This window comes from Gallus gallus, chromosome 3 (genome assembly GCF_016699485.2).
Source record: "Gallus gallus isolate bGalGal1 chromosome 3, bGalGal1.mat.broiler.GRCg7b, whole genome shotgun sequence".
Taxonomy (NCBI): domain Eukaryota; kingdom Metazoa; phylum Chordata; class Aves; order Galliformes; family Phasianidae; genus Gallus; species Gallus gallus.
Window position 1 is genome coordinate 54,108,136 of NC_052534.1, and position 15,847 is coordinate 54,123,982.

Consider the following 15,847-nt stretch of genomic DNA (forward strand, 5'->3'; position numbering starts at 1 on the left):
ACAGAACAGATCTCATGATAAGTACTACCTTTTGTTGCTACCAGGTGACCATTTTTCCCTTTTAAAAGTTTTTAGGTATATACATCATATTTGAAAAAAAGAGACATTTGATCATGCTTATATTTGGCCATTTATGGGACTTAAAAGTGAAGAGAACAGATCAAACAGGACATAACGTTAAGGGCTGTTACACATTTCAAGACGACCATTAAGCCTCCTTCAGCTGTTTCAGCTTTGCCATCCCTTGCACACATTTCCATTTTCTCCCCAGTCCTACCTCCACCAGGTGAGGTGCCACCAGGCTCCAGCAGCGCATGAGGTGGAGCAGTGGGCGGGATTTACTCCTCACGATTCTGAGCATGGCATCACCAAGTCGGAACAAGTGAAGCGCACTTCTCCTGTCCTGGGTGGATTTTACTTCCCCTACAAGGGAGTAAAACAAAATAGACAGAAGCGTAAACAAACAGCTGCTCCTCCATGTCTGGATATCTAAAGAGAAATGTAAATTAGGTTCGAAGCTAATAATACTCAGCCAGAAAGAAATCAGTGTAAAACATGGCTTATAATTGGGTAGGTAAAAGAACGGGAGATAGACCCAAGCTTTATGAATAATGCAATAAAAACATTTCATTTTCCTTTGAGTGAAGATTTTTTGGGGACGTTTTTAAGACATAAGGACTTGGAAAACAATGCATTATAATCAATTATGATATCCAGTATGGATAAGAGGAGACAAGTTAAGCAAGGGGGTAAACAATTGCTACTGAGAACCAAAATAGCAGTTGTGAAAACTTTCAGTGACATCTACAGGAAAGAATACAGACTGCAGATTATTTCACTTAGCTTTGTCTTTTGTACTTGCTACCACACCATTGGTGTGAAGCAGAGAATTTGAGAAAAGGATCATGTGTTCTACAGCCACTAAAACTTTTACTTCCTACTGAAAACAACTCATCTTCCTTTCCTCTTACAATATTTGAAAATACACTTCATTGTCTCATTAGAGTATGCTATTTTAAAATATGGGTATGCCACTTTCAATGTAAAAATGTATATATATATATAAGTTGGTTTTCATGTCTACCACAGGACAGGCAACTTTTTACAGGTTTTGCACTGTAAGGTATATGCTTCACTTCACTGGGGTAGAGTAAGCAGACAAATTGTTCCCACTGCCAAATTGTTCATTTTTCAATTGTGTGCTTCATTTGCTATCACTCATTTTATGAACACTTCTAAGCAAATGCTCTCTGAAGCATCTCACAGCAGGGGTAGATGTGGTCCTTGTCTAAAACAAGTTCTCCATCTTTTCCAAAGACTTTGCAGTACTCCTACGGAAAGATCTTAGTAGAATAAATACTGTTTTCTTTATACCCTGAAATTTCAAGTGGAAAAATTAAAACTGTAAGAACACAAAGCTAATCTTGCAAGCAGTACAGTTGTATGTGAGACAAATAAGTCTGTGTTTTTTGTTTTTTTGTTTTTTTTTCTACCTGGCATTGCTAGGGAGTAATCAACTGTATCTGTGACAGAATGGAAAAGCTGGGCCTGAGAAGCCTTCTTGAGCTGGTAAAGGAAGCCTGCCAGTGCCATCAAATTTAACTTATCAGCAGCATCTTCAAAGAGCCTGTGAATAAAAGAATAGAAATCAACTGAAAAATTCATGATACGGAGACTTAAATGTGTTTGTAAGAAGAAAACCTTTACATGTACATAACTGCTGTGCGTTGCCTCTGGCAACACACACAGGAGGACTTTGATCCAGAAGCATTATTAATTGGAGGGTGGGAAGCAGAGTGTTGTAGGACCAAACGGAACCCTTCCAAGATACAAATGCAGCAGTACAACAAAAAACACTTTTTCAAGGAATCACCACTGCCCCTTAACTGTATCTTAATTGCATAAACAGTTCATAAACAATAATTACAAAAACTAATATGCTCAGTCCTTCCAACTTACATCATCAGAGCTTTACTGACTATCGCAGTTCACTCCATCTGAAAAACCCCTTAACATGAGAAAGAAATGAATTTAAGTCTTAGATCTAAAGCTGCTGTATCTGAATTGCTATGTAGGAATATAAACAAGAGCCATTATTTTCATTTCATTACTTTCTGTTGCCCTGACAGTAGCAGCCGCTTTCCAACTGCCACTGGTCTTGTGACTCAGTCCCTTCCTGTCAAGACACGACAGCTATTTTTATTTTTTGTCTGCTTTAATGAGCAAACACAGTAGATTAATTTACATGCAAGCAATAAAACTACCACTCCAAGGATGCATGTGAATTACTGGCAGATTCAGACACACCCGGCCCAGCACTTCCAAAAAGGATGGCAAGTATAGTAAAGGTGCAGAAAACCAAGACTTTTAAGAGCTGCTGGCTGTGATATGTAGCACCCCTGTGAAACTCAACTGAAGCAAGTGGCTGCAATAGACGTAAAGATCAGGGCCCACTGCATCACAGAAAGGTCCATTTTGGTCTTGTTTCAGGAGCAGAGAATCTAGCGATGCTTTTACCTGTCAGCTTGTGTAGAGAGTGTGAGAACAGCCTTGGCAGCACTGGTCCCACACAGCAGGCTGCCTCCACGGAAGTCGAAAGCTCTGCCTTTACTGCTCTCCTTGACGAGTTCCTGGATGGAAACTGGCTGAATGACAGGATTGCTGCTGAGGGTGGTCTCCTGCTCAGGGGTCTGTTCCTGAGGAGCGTCTCCCAGCTCAGTGTCTGAGTGTGGGCCTCCAGGTGCCTGCTGTGACTGGGTGATGGTAAGGCAGGGCTGGGAGGTGCCATCACTGAAGTGGGTGTGCTCCAGAGTGCTGATGTACTCACACACCCTGAAAACAGAAGGACAAGACAGATTAATGCCGCAGAACAACAGTTCTTGTGTCCCTAAATCAAAGGACTCACTGAAGAAATGCTTGAATCTGTATTCAAGTCAGAAGCATAGTGTAAGTAGAACTCTCAGACACATCACAGATAGTCTGTTGTCTTACATCCTTAGGCCTCCCATGTCCCCAGATAGCAAACAGCCTAGCTGAGGAACCTGAATGGCCATTTAGGTTTCAGGACACAGTCTTCTGACAACACTGAATTTTCTAAGCATTGATTTTGTCTCCAAACAGAGGTGGAAAGAAGTGATTTTTCTCTTAGAGATATTTACAGTCAATTCACTCTGTTACTGGCTATAGAGAAGACTCCCAGAATATGTAAACTCCTTTATCTCAGACTGGTACTTTGTGACAAGATATTGTAAATTGTTTGTTTTGGGAAAGCTTCTAAGTACCTGAACACATGAGGCCAGCAGTCTTGATTGTGGCTTCCCATCTCCAGGCCCACATTCAGGACTGCATCCATACACAAAACGTGAGCAGTGTGTAGGCAAACTCCCTGCACTTTCCCCATCTGCTCCAGTTTCTGCTCCACTTTCTGTTTCACTGCAGCACAAAAACCAGAAAGAACATTGCTGTCTCCAGCTTTTAAACAAACATTTGCTTCTTTATATGGTGGTGATAAAGGTATACAGCCTGAAAGTTAGAAAAGAAGTTGGAATTTAGGCAAAAAACAAACCATAGAATCTCATTTTTCAACATAAACATCAGGCAGTTTTAAAATGAAAATCTCTTTGGATTGATTTTATGAGAAATCAGTCTGATATTGACACCCCTCTAGCCTCAAATTCACATCTTATTGCTCACAGAACATATGCAGCATTGCCAGCAATACTACACGTTTCTCTTCTGTGCTGGCTGGACTTTCATTTATTTATTTTTACTAAAATCTCTTTTGCAATAGAAAAAAGGGTTTATGGATTTCACATTATTTCCTTACAAAAGTCCCAACAGAGAGCTTTTGATAATGGATACTCTTGTCAAAGCAAAACTAATCCTAATCTGAACTACAAACATTTGGATCTTCTTTTTCATGAAAATCTCCAAAAAGCTTAATTTTCATGCTGTACTGGAATCAAAACAAATTCTGACACTTTCCAAACTTCCATAAAACAGGTCTGTTGGCCTCTGGCCGCTACTACTGCCTCCTTTTTGCTTCTATGCAGTCTGGCCAACTCAATTCAGTTATATTGAGAAGAGCAGTCAAAAGACAGCTTGCCCTCAGACTTCAGGTTTGTCTTCTCTACTGAGACACCAAATTCCAGTGCCAAGTAGGGTCATCAGTGCAACTGTATATTTTGTTATGGGTTTCTTGCTATTAGAAATCAGATGTTACCTGATTTCCTACCAACCATCAAAGACTTTATTGACTTCCACTGGGTGCAGAACTTCTGCACAGGGGTGCAGAACATTTTAGCTGCTATTCCTTTTTTTTTTTTTTTTTTTTTTAATTACAATTCCAACTTCCTTTAACGTGATTCAAGACAAGTCAGGGAGAGGGATGCAAGTTCAGCTTATGTTATCACACAACGCAGCAACAAAATACTGTTTTTCTGATGCCCTCTCATTGTATGAGTATCACACAACTTAGGAAGTGCATATTTAAAAAAAAAAACACACAAAAAGCAGTTAACCTTACTTGTTGTTTAGCTGATTTCAATTCCATATAAATTACAATTAACATGACATATTGTTAACAACATACAACAGCAAGACATTTATTAAAGCCTCTAACTTTCTTCGAGTATGCCTATAAAAAAAGGAATGGTGACATCTCGCTCTGTTGTTCTTTTGTGTATAGCAAAGTACCTTCCAGATGCATTTCTGCAGACAATATTGTTACCTTGAGCTATAGCATCACTGGGCTCTTGGATTTCTTTTTCCTCTTTCTCTTCTTGGACACAGGACGCAGCAGCCATTTGGGCAAGAGCAGATGCACAGTTAGCAGCAACTCCTGTAAAGGAACGGCAGAATGTTTAACTAGCATTTCGTCCCTAACCCCAAGCAATCTGAATAACAGATTGAGTCAAGTCAAAATGGATGTATATGTCTATGTTATAGGTAAGGTGGGTTCTATGTGAAATTCTACAGGTTCCTTGATCACCCCAGACTGGAAAAGAATACTGTTTTTCTCTTCCAAATTCATTTAGGCAACATTATCATCCTATTTTGTGAGTGTGCCATGACAACACAAACACAGCAGTACCTAGAGCACAGCTCAGGCGGGCTGCCCTCCTCAGTCCATCCAGGCTCACACATATGGAGTCCTTCTCCTTTTGGTTCTGCTCTTTGGCTCCTTCTGCTCCCAAGATGAATGCCAGCCCCTTGGAGCTGCCTGCCATGCGACCAGTCAGCGGTGTGGACAAAGTGTCAATCAAGTTCTTCCAACAGCCAATTAAGAGGTATCGGGCAAAAGCAACTCCTGGAGTGAGAAATGCGTTACTACTGCTACTGGAAAATGACATAACAGCATCTTTATTATCAACAGATAAAAAATGCAAAAAGAAGTGATAAATGTCCCCTGCATGCTGGACCATCCAACTGATTCATATGCAGGATATACTGATACACTTCCTTCAAATCTTAAACTGCTGTTCTTAAACCCAAGTGTGTTTATGGTATAGAACAATTCACCATTGGTAGATACACATGTGCTTACAATGTATTCTCAATACCTGCAACAACAGAATCGTCTGTCTTCTGATTCTGGGAAAGAGGAGATTGAGCTGAAGCAGATGCCATCAACTGGCCACCAACCGTACTGCTTCCCAAGCCATCGATATCTGCCAGAATATTAAAGAAAACAACAGATTACTTACTACTCAACAAACAGGTGGCAAAAAGAAAGCAGCTCTTACTGGCTCCTTGTTCAAGCAGGTTTTTGTGTTCCTGATTTCTCAGGTATGCTTTTTAGTCTCTCTTTTCTGGCAGTCTGGTGAAGCATTGGTATAAACATAAGCTGTGGCACTTTATATGCTTTGTCTGGTATTACCAGCTTTTTCTCATACAGTGGAAATACCCCTACTCCCAAAAGCTCTCGAAGTTACACAGTTAGTGGAACTCTTGGTAGAGATTACATGGTAGTTCTTACAGTTTTGGGCTTCCTGCACCCTTATGCACAATCTCTGCATTTCTGATTATTTCCTTTCAAATCTTGCTAAATCCTGTAACCGTGTGTTCCCAGATCTCACAGTCCCCTAGACACACTGGGATCCTATGTTCTAAATGGAACTGTTAGTGGGTTAGACCCTTGTGGGTTCAAAGTCAACAAAAGAAATGCAACATTTTTTCCAACATAATACACTCTGGTTCAGTATATAAATCTACCCTTCCAGTTCCCATCATACTGTCAGGAGTCAAATATCCTTCTGTATTCATTTGGCCAGAATATGCAAAACTCTCCTTTATGCATACACTTAAATGTATCCTTGAACATACTTAAAAAAGTTCAACTTTATGAAGCACGGTGGTACTGCTGAAGTCTTCCTATGAATACAGAAAGCTGCAGATCACATCTTCATGTTATGTAAACTGAAGTAGTTCAGAGAAGTTCAGTGAGTCACTTGGCCTGTAACTGACTGGAGAGTCTAGCAGCTGTGTGATTCAAGTATATTCATTATATACATCAAGGTCCAGATTACAAGTCATTTAAATATAATATATTTTCTAAATGTAACCAAAATTCATATGATTTTACATGTAGGTTATTAGGAATATCAGGAGGATACTGGGTCTAGTGGAATTTAAAGAAATATATTTCTTCCTTACAACTCCTGAAGTCTATCAGTACCTCCTAAAGCAAAAGGAAGCAAAAGGCAGTCACCTTTCAGAGAAAATAACAGTTTAACAGTTCCTTTTTTTTTTTTTTTTTTTTTTTTTGCCATATCCTTATCATTTATCTTAATTAGCAAGCAACGTAGGCAATAAGGAGGAGTCTCTGTTCATCTGGATCCTGATAATAACTGTGCCTTTGGGACACTGCCACCACACAGACAATAATCCACAAGTTGAGCAAACAAGACATTACAGTCTATTTTATTTATTTATTATTATTATTTATTTATTACAGTCTATTTAGCTTTGGGTCACAGTGACCACAGAGAATCGAGACTACTGCTTAGTTTCAGGGGATTTGTTTGTTTTTAAACGCACGCTTTAATGTATGCTGTCTGACCCAGAACAAGCACTTAGATATCTGCCACCGCTGAGTCCTTTAGTTTCACGTTAGTGAAACACCACTCATTGCCTGATTACACAGTTTGGTATGAACTGGACTGAAGCAGAGTGTTTTTGTAGCTTGTTTTAGACATGATTGGAAGTTAGTTCCTGCCATCATAACACTGTACTAACCAGTCAGCATGGTGATAAGTGGAAGGCTGTGTTCTTCAGGGCTTCCCCAGTATCCAGCTTCCCCTAGCATGTTCCTTTCTAGTACCTGGTGGTACAGTTCTTCAACCCAGGCTTGGGAAAATATCATCAGCACTCCACTGGACTGGACCTGCTTCATGAACTCTTTCTGCAGGCAACCACAAAAGCCAGATGTAAGACAACAGTAAGTTCTACAGCATGACTTTCTAGCACTAGATACATTCCCGAGCATAAGGTGATGCAGGAGTAGAAATGAAGTTATGCAAAGCTAAGAATTAACAGAGGATCACAGTGTATCTCTGTGGTGAAAACGACATGAACATCATTCTCATTGGAGAATGCCACGAATGAAGAGCTTTCCCTTCTCTTATTGTTGGTCATGCAAGGTACAAATAGTAATGACAGTTCTCATACAGCGACAAAGGCACAAGCTGATCTCTTGCCATTTCCACAAGGTGGGGGTAGATCTCAACTTCATTAAAAACAAATCTGTGGCATCCAATGCTGCTTGTCAAGCAGTCAGGCCCTTTTGCATTGAACAATTGTCACAGACAAATTGGGGTCCAATTAGATACATCTGAACTATCTTCAGTAATACTTAGGTATTAAAACCTCATTATCTTTCACTCAGACAACTCATGCCTTCATCTGTATAAATGCAAGGCTGGTATTAAGCAAGACATTTGTTACTTGCTCAGTATTTGCTCAGAAGTATCTGCAAGATGAAGGCACACACCTTTATAGTAGGGACTAACAATACTTAATGTATCACACAACAGTAGTGAAGATTTGTTACAAAGGTGCAGCATCCATCAAAGTGACTGCTTCTTTAATGATAATCAGTAAGCAGCATTCATTCCTCCCTGAATTACAGAGAAGCTGTGTAATTCAGATGCATGACATATATCATGCAAAATTTATGAGTAGTTTGCTTCATTTGCAATTATTATTTCTCAACTTAGCAAGTACCACGAAGGACACTTACATGCGGGCTGTTTTGTGTGAAAGGAAATGAAACAATCTCTTTTCAAACATTTCCCCCGTATTCAACAACTCACCAGCAACACAGGAGCTTGGGGAGGCTTCTTCCTGTAGTAATCTGAGTTGGCCAATTTTAGGTTTAGCAGCAGAGTATAATGAGAGACCATGTAGAGACTGTCTGCATTCATCAGAGTTTGGAAGCTGAAATTTGGGTTTCCTTCAAATCCTGGTGAGTGCATCGTACCTAACAAAAACACCATGTGAGCTCTCACATTTTACACATATTTTGCCTGGAAAAAAAAGATCAGAAACTAACCCTAGCATTCCAGCAGCAACAGATTGCTAGAATAGCTAATGAACCATCAGCAGAAGTTGCTCTATTTAATGTACTAGAGTTGGGAGTAGAGAACTTAACAGTCCATCCATAATGCAGTGCTGCGGCACACTGAACAGTCCAGTCACAGTCCAGCAAAGAAGTATGCTTAATTTGAAGCACATAAGGAGCACCAGTATTCATTAGGATGTCTGCCAGGTACAGAGCAAAGGGCAGGATACATCTGTAGTGCTAACCAGAAAGGTGAGGTGAGTAGGGGCAGAAGCAAAGCCTGTGTACTTACAGGAAACTGAGCATACTTGGCACAGATGGTGCTAATGAGGGACACAGACCTTTTAACGTCCCAGTAAACCTTTTCCAGCTAAATGAGTTGCTGAATGGGGACTGGAGTGCTCAGCGCCTTGCAGGGTCAGGCTGTAATCAAAGAATGGCCTAGGTTGGAAGGGACCTTAAAGCCTACCCAGTTCCAAACTCCCTGCCATGTGCAGGGTTGCCACCCACTAGATGAGGCTGTCAAGGCATTGCTCTTTCTATGACCTAGAGGTATGTTTACCAATATTTGGAGTCAAGCTGGCTGGGAACTGTTACAACTCCAAGCCCTGTTTAGGTCGTACAACACCTGCTTTTTAGACAGCTGAGCACTTGTCAGTCCCATAAGCCATCATCTGTAAGCACTCATTACTCCTGAAAACACTATGTGTATGAAGCTGTACCACTGGGCATGACTGTAGGGTGTAATCTCTTCTTCCTAGGTAGGATGGGCAGTACATACATTTTCCTCTGAGTTAGCTGGCCTACTGGTAGAAAATAACAAATCAAGTATGAGCAATACTTAATCAAACTTCTTTGAGCTATTGTCTGAGCCATGAAAAATCCAGAAATGTTTGACTCCCTCCCACCATGAACCACAATATTTCATGGTTTTCACATCAACGGTGAAATCCATTCATATAACATTGATTAGGGGAAATTAAGGAGTAAGTTTTCTCCTAGAGGAACATTCGTAATGAAACAAAAGAGAGAGCTTCCAAGGTTTGTTACACGAAGAAGCACAGCTGCACCGCTTAGTTAACTACTGCTGCAGTGGTTGACTGTGAACATACTCCTCCCACCACAAATCTCATGCCTGTTCTTAGACAAAATACAACAAATCATCGACATTAAAAAATAAAAATAAAAAAAATCCACACACAGAAAAGAAGCAAATGTTTTTCTTGCCTCGTGAGGGTTTGAAAGTTCTGTGCTGCTGCCTTCTCGGACTTTCCACTGACGTCACTTTGGGGGCGTGGATAAGGTGAATAACTGTTTGAGGGCGGATTTAGAGAGAGAGTAACTGTTCCAGGGTGGGTCTAAAAAATGAACAACTCTTTCAAGGGAGCAACCTTTGTGGAAGAGGGGTGATAGGGCTGGCCACACATTATATCAACACGGATTTCCACGTGTTCGTGGTAGGTTTCTTATGGTGTATGTTAACAAAGAATCTTTAGCTAGTCCCAAAATCATAACCCTGCGCTTAACAGTAGGCCTACAAGTAGCTCCACTGACTCCATCACTAAATTTAAAGATGGATCTTCACAATTTGTTGAGTGCTGGATCATGATCTTGATGTAGCTAGTATATACTAATTTGATGTGTGGTATCTTAAATAAGTACTTCTGGACCTAGAATAAGCTAGAGTAATATCAACTCAGTGTAGTGTTACTTAAATGAAAATGTGGGCTAAACTGCTTATAAAAGCTCACTCGTATACAGCTGCACATACAAGAGGCTAGTACAAATAGGGCATGTATTTGAGCGTTTGGAAAAAATCTGACCCCTAACTCCTTCTAAAATATCAGAAAACAACTAACTACATTTGACAGAAGCTCATCCTCTCAAAAGGACAACAACTTGCACTGATGCTTAACAAAACAAAAACCTTGCCACTAGAAGCTGTGCAAAATCGGGTGCTAAATTGCTTGCTATGATTATTAACACAATGGCACACAACTATTAGAATTAATGCCTTGAAACAGTAATTTGTGAGAATAGTGATGTCTGAATTAAGAGAATATTGATCATTAATTTTAGTTATAAAAATCTGCCAGCCATAGCAAACAGTGAGGTTAGTACACAACCCTAACAGAGACAGTTCATTTAAATTGACAAGGTCAAAGAGAGCCCACGTAAAATGCAAACAATGTTCTGTTCAAGCCAAGACAATATTGACCATTTCTAGACGATTTTGTATTTTTTAGATAGACATCACACTCCAATGTCACTAGGATCTTTTAAGCATGGATTTTATCCAGCAATAAGCAAGGGAGAGCTTTCTAGAGGAACATAATTACCACCTTTTAATCAACTGACTTTCAAATCTTACTTTCCTTTAAATTCTGCCTAGCTCCCTTTGCTGATTCCATTCTTAATTAAATTCCTGTGTCAGCACCTCAAAGTCCTACGCCCTTTCATTGTTTTTCAGTCCTACAAAAACACAATGTTACAATGCTGTTTAAGGACCTAGCTGGTAGGAAAGACTGCTAAACTCTATACTAATGTCTTTCACTGCTTTCCAGTGTAAGAAAAATTAATGAATGAACCAAACAACCTAAATAAAGACTCAGAAACATAAATACTGTTTCTGCCTGGGTTGGTCTCAGAACTACATCTGTCCCTTCTTCTCAACTTGAATCTTAACTGATATTCAAATTTCCTAGACGCTATACATCCAAGGAATCAGATCAGTTCAACTTTATCACCTACTTTGTGCCTTAAGTTTCTGGTGCTATTGAAGGAGTTCTGAAATAATAATTTAATATTCCCTTCAGAGGCAGAATTGGTGTCTCAGAAGCTCTCCAGGACAGAGTTCCTACCCATGGACACATTTTAAATAGGCCTTCAGACTCATGCCTCTCATCTATAGGAGTCCTCACCTCAGAAATATTGATGGATTTTCGTTTAAGATCAGAGGTACACATTAAAGGACTGTTTCAGATCAAATGAGCCCCGTTCCAGATGTCCTACTGAAACGTGAACTGCACAGACCTTGTGTACAAAAGTAAGGGGAATGCCCTAAGAAAACACTAAGATACATCATGTCATGAGGCTGACTTTCTTAGAAACATGAAGGGTCTTCCTCAGCAAAACAGTCTGAGACTGTCTATCTTTTTAAGGAGAAATGCACAAACCAGAAAATACGGACTTACTGCAAAAACGGACTATTATCCCTCTAGCTTTTTCACTGCATTAGTCATACTGAACGACAACAAAAGTCATATTTAGCTTTAAAATCTGGAAGTCTGCTAGGTATACCTCTTCCAACACATCAGAACCTCCTACAGGGGTCTGATAGACAAAAGGTAAGGAGAAAGATGATGTACGCTCATCTACGTATGAACTAACAAGGCACAGAAGATTTAGAGTTCTAACCCTGAACTTATGCTACAATTTCATTGTTTTACAGGAAAATGAATTCTTTGTGACAGGAAGAATGCTTTAGAGCACCTCAATTCAGAATGAAATCAACATCTTTTTAAAGACAACTCCTTTCTTGTGAATGCCTTATTACTATCTTCCTGAATTAGGCTTATTTGGGCAGCATTTAAACAGAAAATCAGGAATATCAGCTTATTTGTGTGGTGTTAACACATTCACCCAGCTTCATATCAAAATCCTGCTGTATGATAGCGGAGGCATCCCTTCTGACTCTGTATGAGTAATGTGTACGAGAGCACAAATGAATGAAGCAATGATTAGGAGAGAAGTGATGGAAAAGGCAATTGTGGTGAATTAAATTTAAGAAACAGAGAAATATATTTTCATGAACATTTCCACCTTTGCCACTGCCAGGAAGAAGAAACCTCTCTAACAGTATGTGTATATCTTAGTTATACTATCAACAGGACAAACTTGCCTTTTTATAGTCATTTTTTATTTGATTGACCACGTCAAAATCCCAAATCTAACCCTGAGAGAAGAGTAAGCATTCTACCTCTTACAGGGTAAGATCTTTTAGCTATATTTCAGTTGGTCTGAACTTGAGCTTTCAATTTCCTGTCGTGATAAATTGCAATATAAAAAAAAGACTGAGAAAGAGGATTTGATCCTCTTTTCTTATCTTTTCAATAGCTTACTGTAGTGGGATTTCTGTCATCTTCTCTGCAAGGCTTGGCATTACTAATTGTACTGAGGTAACATATTAAGCTACTCGAATCCCTTTCAAAACAGGTGACAGTTCTCCCCACATCCCCAGTTTTCATGGTAATGGACAGCCTCTCCTTAATATCAGCACATGCAAATTTTCTCAACAGATCATCACAAGCCTGTGAAGAGGTATCATACTATAGAAAATTTGATTTTACTATTGATTGAGGACATAATCCAGAGTCTGTTAAGTGTTAGTGGATTAACCTGCATATTCATTTTGCCCCACTCTAAAAGAAACGTGCTGCTGCAGAGGAATGTGCTTTGTAGAGCACAAACCTTATTCTAGGTATGTTCTCTGAAGATAAGCTCCTACAAGAGAATCTGTGTACAGTGCTCTTACAGCGTGCATGTTGGTTGGACAGTAAATATTTGCTTGCAAACCTGAGCAAAAAGCTGAAGAGAAGTTCTGCAGTGCTGTATCCACCTCCTCTATGCTGGGGAGAGCTATGAGCCGAGGAAGAAGAGCTTCAAGTGACTGGATGAAGAGCTGTGCGCTGTGCTGGTCTGCTTCCTGGTTTTTCAGCAACTTTAGAGAGAGAGCTGCAGTACGTAAGGACCTGGTACCTGGACAGTCCCGAGGTGTCTGCTCCTCATCAGCCAGGGAGCAATTGTCAGAGCCTATGTCCGAAACATCTGACCGTCCAGAGTCCTTCTCTGCTGCCATGGAATACTGGTCACATGAATCAAACTCAGTCCTAGAAAGATCCTGGTCGTCTACACTGAAGTTACTTTCACTGTACCTGGATCCGTAAGACCGGGTCTTGCAATCAACTGATAAGAAGTTAGTTATATCTGGATAGACTATGGTGTGGCTTCTCTGAACAACGTCTGGCTGGTCAATGGTTTCTGACTCTGGTTCTCTATAATGAATCTCTTTGCTTTCATGCCCAGCTGGAGATGGCAGTGAGTTTTTTTGACTTTCCAGATTATCCTCTGGAGTTGTCTGTCCCATATCTCCTTCCAAAGTGGTCTGACCAGTGTCTGTTGTAACACTAATGCTAATATCAGGACTTTTCTCATTTCCTGATTCCCAGGCAGGATTTTCTGAGGATAGAATGCGCCTCTGCCACCTGAAGTCAGCATCATTGATCTCCATGGAGTCTCTGCTTGTCTCAGTCCCATCTTTCAATTCTTCCAGGCATCGGAGGAGCAGATGGACCTGTTCCTCACTAAGACCCCTGCCGTGGCTTAGCTCATCCAGTGCTCCAAGCAGGGCGAATACGCAGGACACTGAAGCATAACATGCTTCAATACCACCCTTGATGCATGCTTCTGTCATCCCATCCATGATACTACAATTAAAACAGAGTTTATCTAAGTGATGCAGCATTTACAGCGAGCCTGTCATTATCATCCAACACTACCCTTCCAGAACTAGGAAAAACAGAAGTGAAATTATCCTGTAATACTACTTCTGAAAAAGACAACAAATAATTACAACAAATAATTACATCTCCCGTGTTTATATGGCCAATCTGTAAAGGGAGTGTCAACCAGGGAAATAGTTACCATTAATTTTTACCAGCATGCACAGTGCATCTTCCCTTACAGACAAGCACTCACACTGAAAAACAAAACAAACAAACAACGTTCCCCTCCCCAAATGAAGTTATGTGTCCTGAAAACAATCAACAAGATATGCTCTTTACAAGAATGAAGAATGCTTTGTGCTCAATCTGATAATGTTTCAATTCTGGATTACCTCCTTGGACTTCATCTTGGAAATGTACTTCCAAATAAGCATGATCACTTCACTGCAATGTTAGGACCCAAACCCAAGTATTTCCAGCTGTAAAACAATTTCTATGGGTATTTCTGTAAACTCCTCAAGGCGGTTACTTTTACAAACAAGCCCAGACTCGCTAAAAATCAGTAAAAGCTTTTACTCATCATATTGTTTCACAACTTATTTCACTTGGGAGGTACCCTGGCTCATAAATGGGTATGCTTCTGAAGGTGCAACTACTTAAGTGTCTTGTGCACACAGGTTTAAGAGGATAAAGGAGGAAAAAAAAAGCATACAGCTTGAGAAGATCCAGATGGGACTTTCTTTTAGAAATAGACCTCTTCCTGGATTCTGACTCTGAAGAGCAGGGCCCTGCCAAATCACAAAGCCTCCGAGGACTGCCAAGTATCTGGAAGGAAAGGAAACATAAGTTACTAGAGAGTAATTTAAGTGTTATTTAAATACAATAAATGAATCATAGTTTCGTCAAACGCTGGAACCTGAAGCAGCAGTACTGTAAGTTCTTTCAGCAAACTAAAACAGCATACAAAATTTCTATTAATTAAAGCTATCTTTCCTCTTTTTAAAAGGAGAAATGCTTATAGAGAAAAATAGCATATACAACATGCATCACATACAGATTGTTCTCTAGTGCTTTACATTACTGACTGAATATGTTTCAAGTGAACTGCAACCAAGACAATCTTAAATGCCTAAATATTCAAGTACATTGTATTATATTATATACTGAAAAGAGTTTTGCTCTTCAGTAACCCGGTTACAAAAAGGTAGTCATGCAAAAACACACAAAGTGATTCCTTCTGTGAAGTCATTCAGGGAGAAAGTGTATTAATGAGCAGAAAGAGGTAGCAGATAGATCCTGAAGGTAAAACTATTGAACTAATATTTTCCTAAAATATCTTAAAAATGAAATGCAGATTGTCATCTTGCTATTGTTTAAAATTATAGGAAGGTAAGTGCCAGAATGCTGGTGGTTCAGACAGCAACCTTTTGGGTGGTTGTGCAGTGTTAGGAGGGATCTTCAAACAGCCTCTCTACAAGCAAGCTAGAGCAAAAATCTTCGAAAGAAACCACTGTTCAAACAAATTATGGAAGCTGCTTTGCAGTCCACAATATGAGAAGAATGCAGCCAATGTAAATGTGCTGTTCAAAGAAGTCTCACAAGCACTGTCACAGGTACAGGATGACAGGCCATAAAGGCCCGGCCTTGACAGCCACTTGTGACACTGGCAGCTTCCTGTTGGCTACTCTAATACTGCTCAAGGAAACCATATTTGAAAACCTGGCACATAATCAAAGCATACATTTGCCTTAACGTCAGGAACACCGCACTGTGAGGATGAATG

At 39.9% G+C, this 15,847-nt stretch overlaps 1 protein-coding gene across 10 annotated transcripts in view; it reads right to left on the minus strand.

The window, feature by feature from the left end:
• ARFGEF3 (ARFGEF family member 3) overlaps positions 1–15,847 on the minus strand; it is an 85,687-nt gene that overhangs the window by 22,770 nt on the left and 47,070 nt on the right. For 7 of the 10 annotated variants that reach the window (XM_025149178.3, XM_025149177.3, XM_025149175.3 and 4 more), the window contains 12 exons: positions 14,777–14,889; positions 13,136–14,046; positions 9,788–9,871; positions 8,313–8,479; positions 7,237–7,402; positions 5,562–5,669; positions 5,093–5,308; positions 4,730–4,840; positions 3,282–3,522; positions 2,518–2,832; positions 1,494–1,627; positions 278–423 (listed from right to left, as the gene is read on the minus strand). In XM_025149178.3, coding sequence (XP_025004946.2) covers positions 278–423; positions 1,494–1,627; positions 2,518–2,832; positions 3,282–3,522; positions 4,730–4,840; positions 5,093–5,308; positions 5,562–5,669; positions 7,237–7,402; positions 8,313–8,479; positions 9,788–9,871; positions 13,136–14,046; positions 14,777–14,889 — 2,712 coding nt within the window. The remainder of the gene's footprint in view (positions 1–277; positions 424–1,493; positions 1,628–2,517; positions 2,833–3,281; positions 3,523–4,729; positions 4,841–5,092; positions 5,309–5,561; positions 5,670–7,236; positions 7,403–8,312; positions 8,480–9,787; positions 9,872–13,135; positions 14,047–14,776; positions 14,890–15,847) is intronic. The other 3 variants (XM_004935699.4, XM_419718.8, XM_025149176.3) reach the window with 3 other exon arrangements.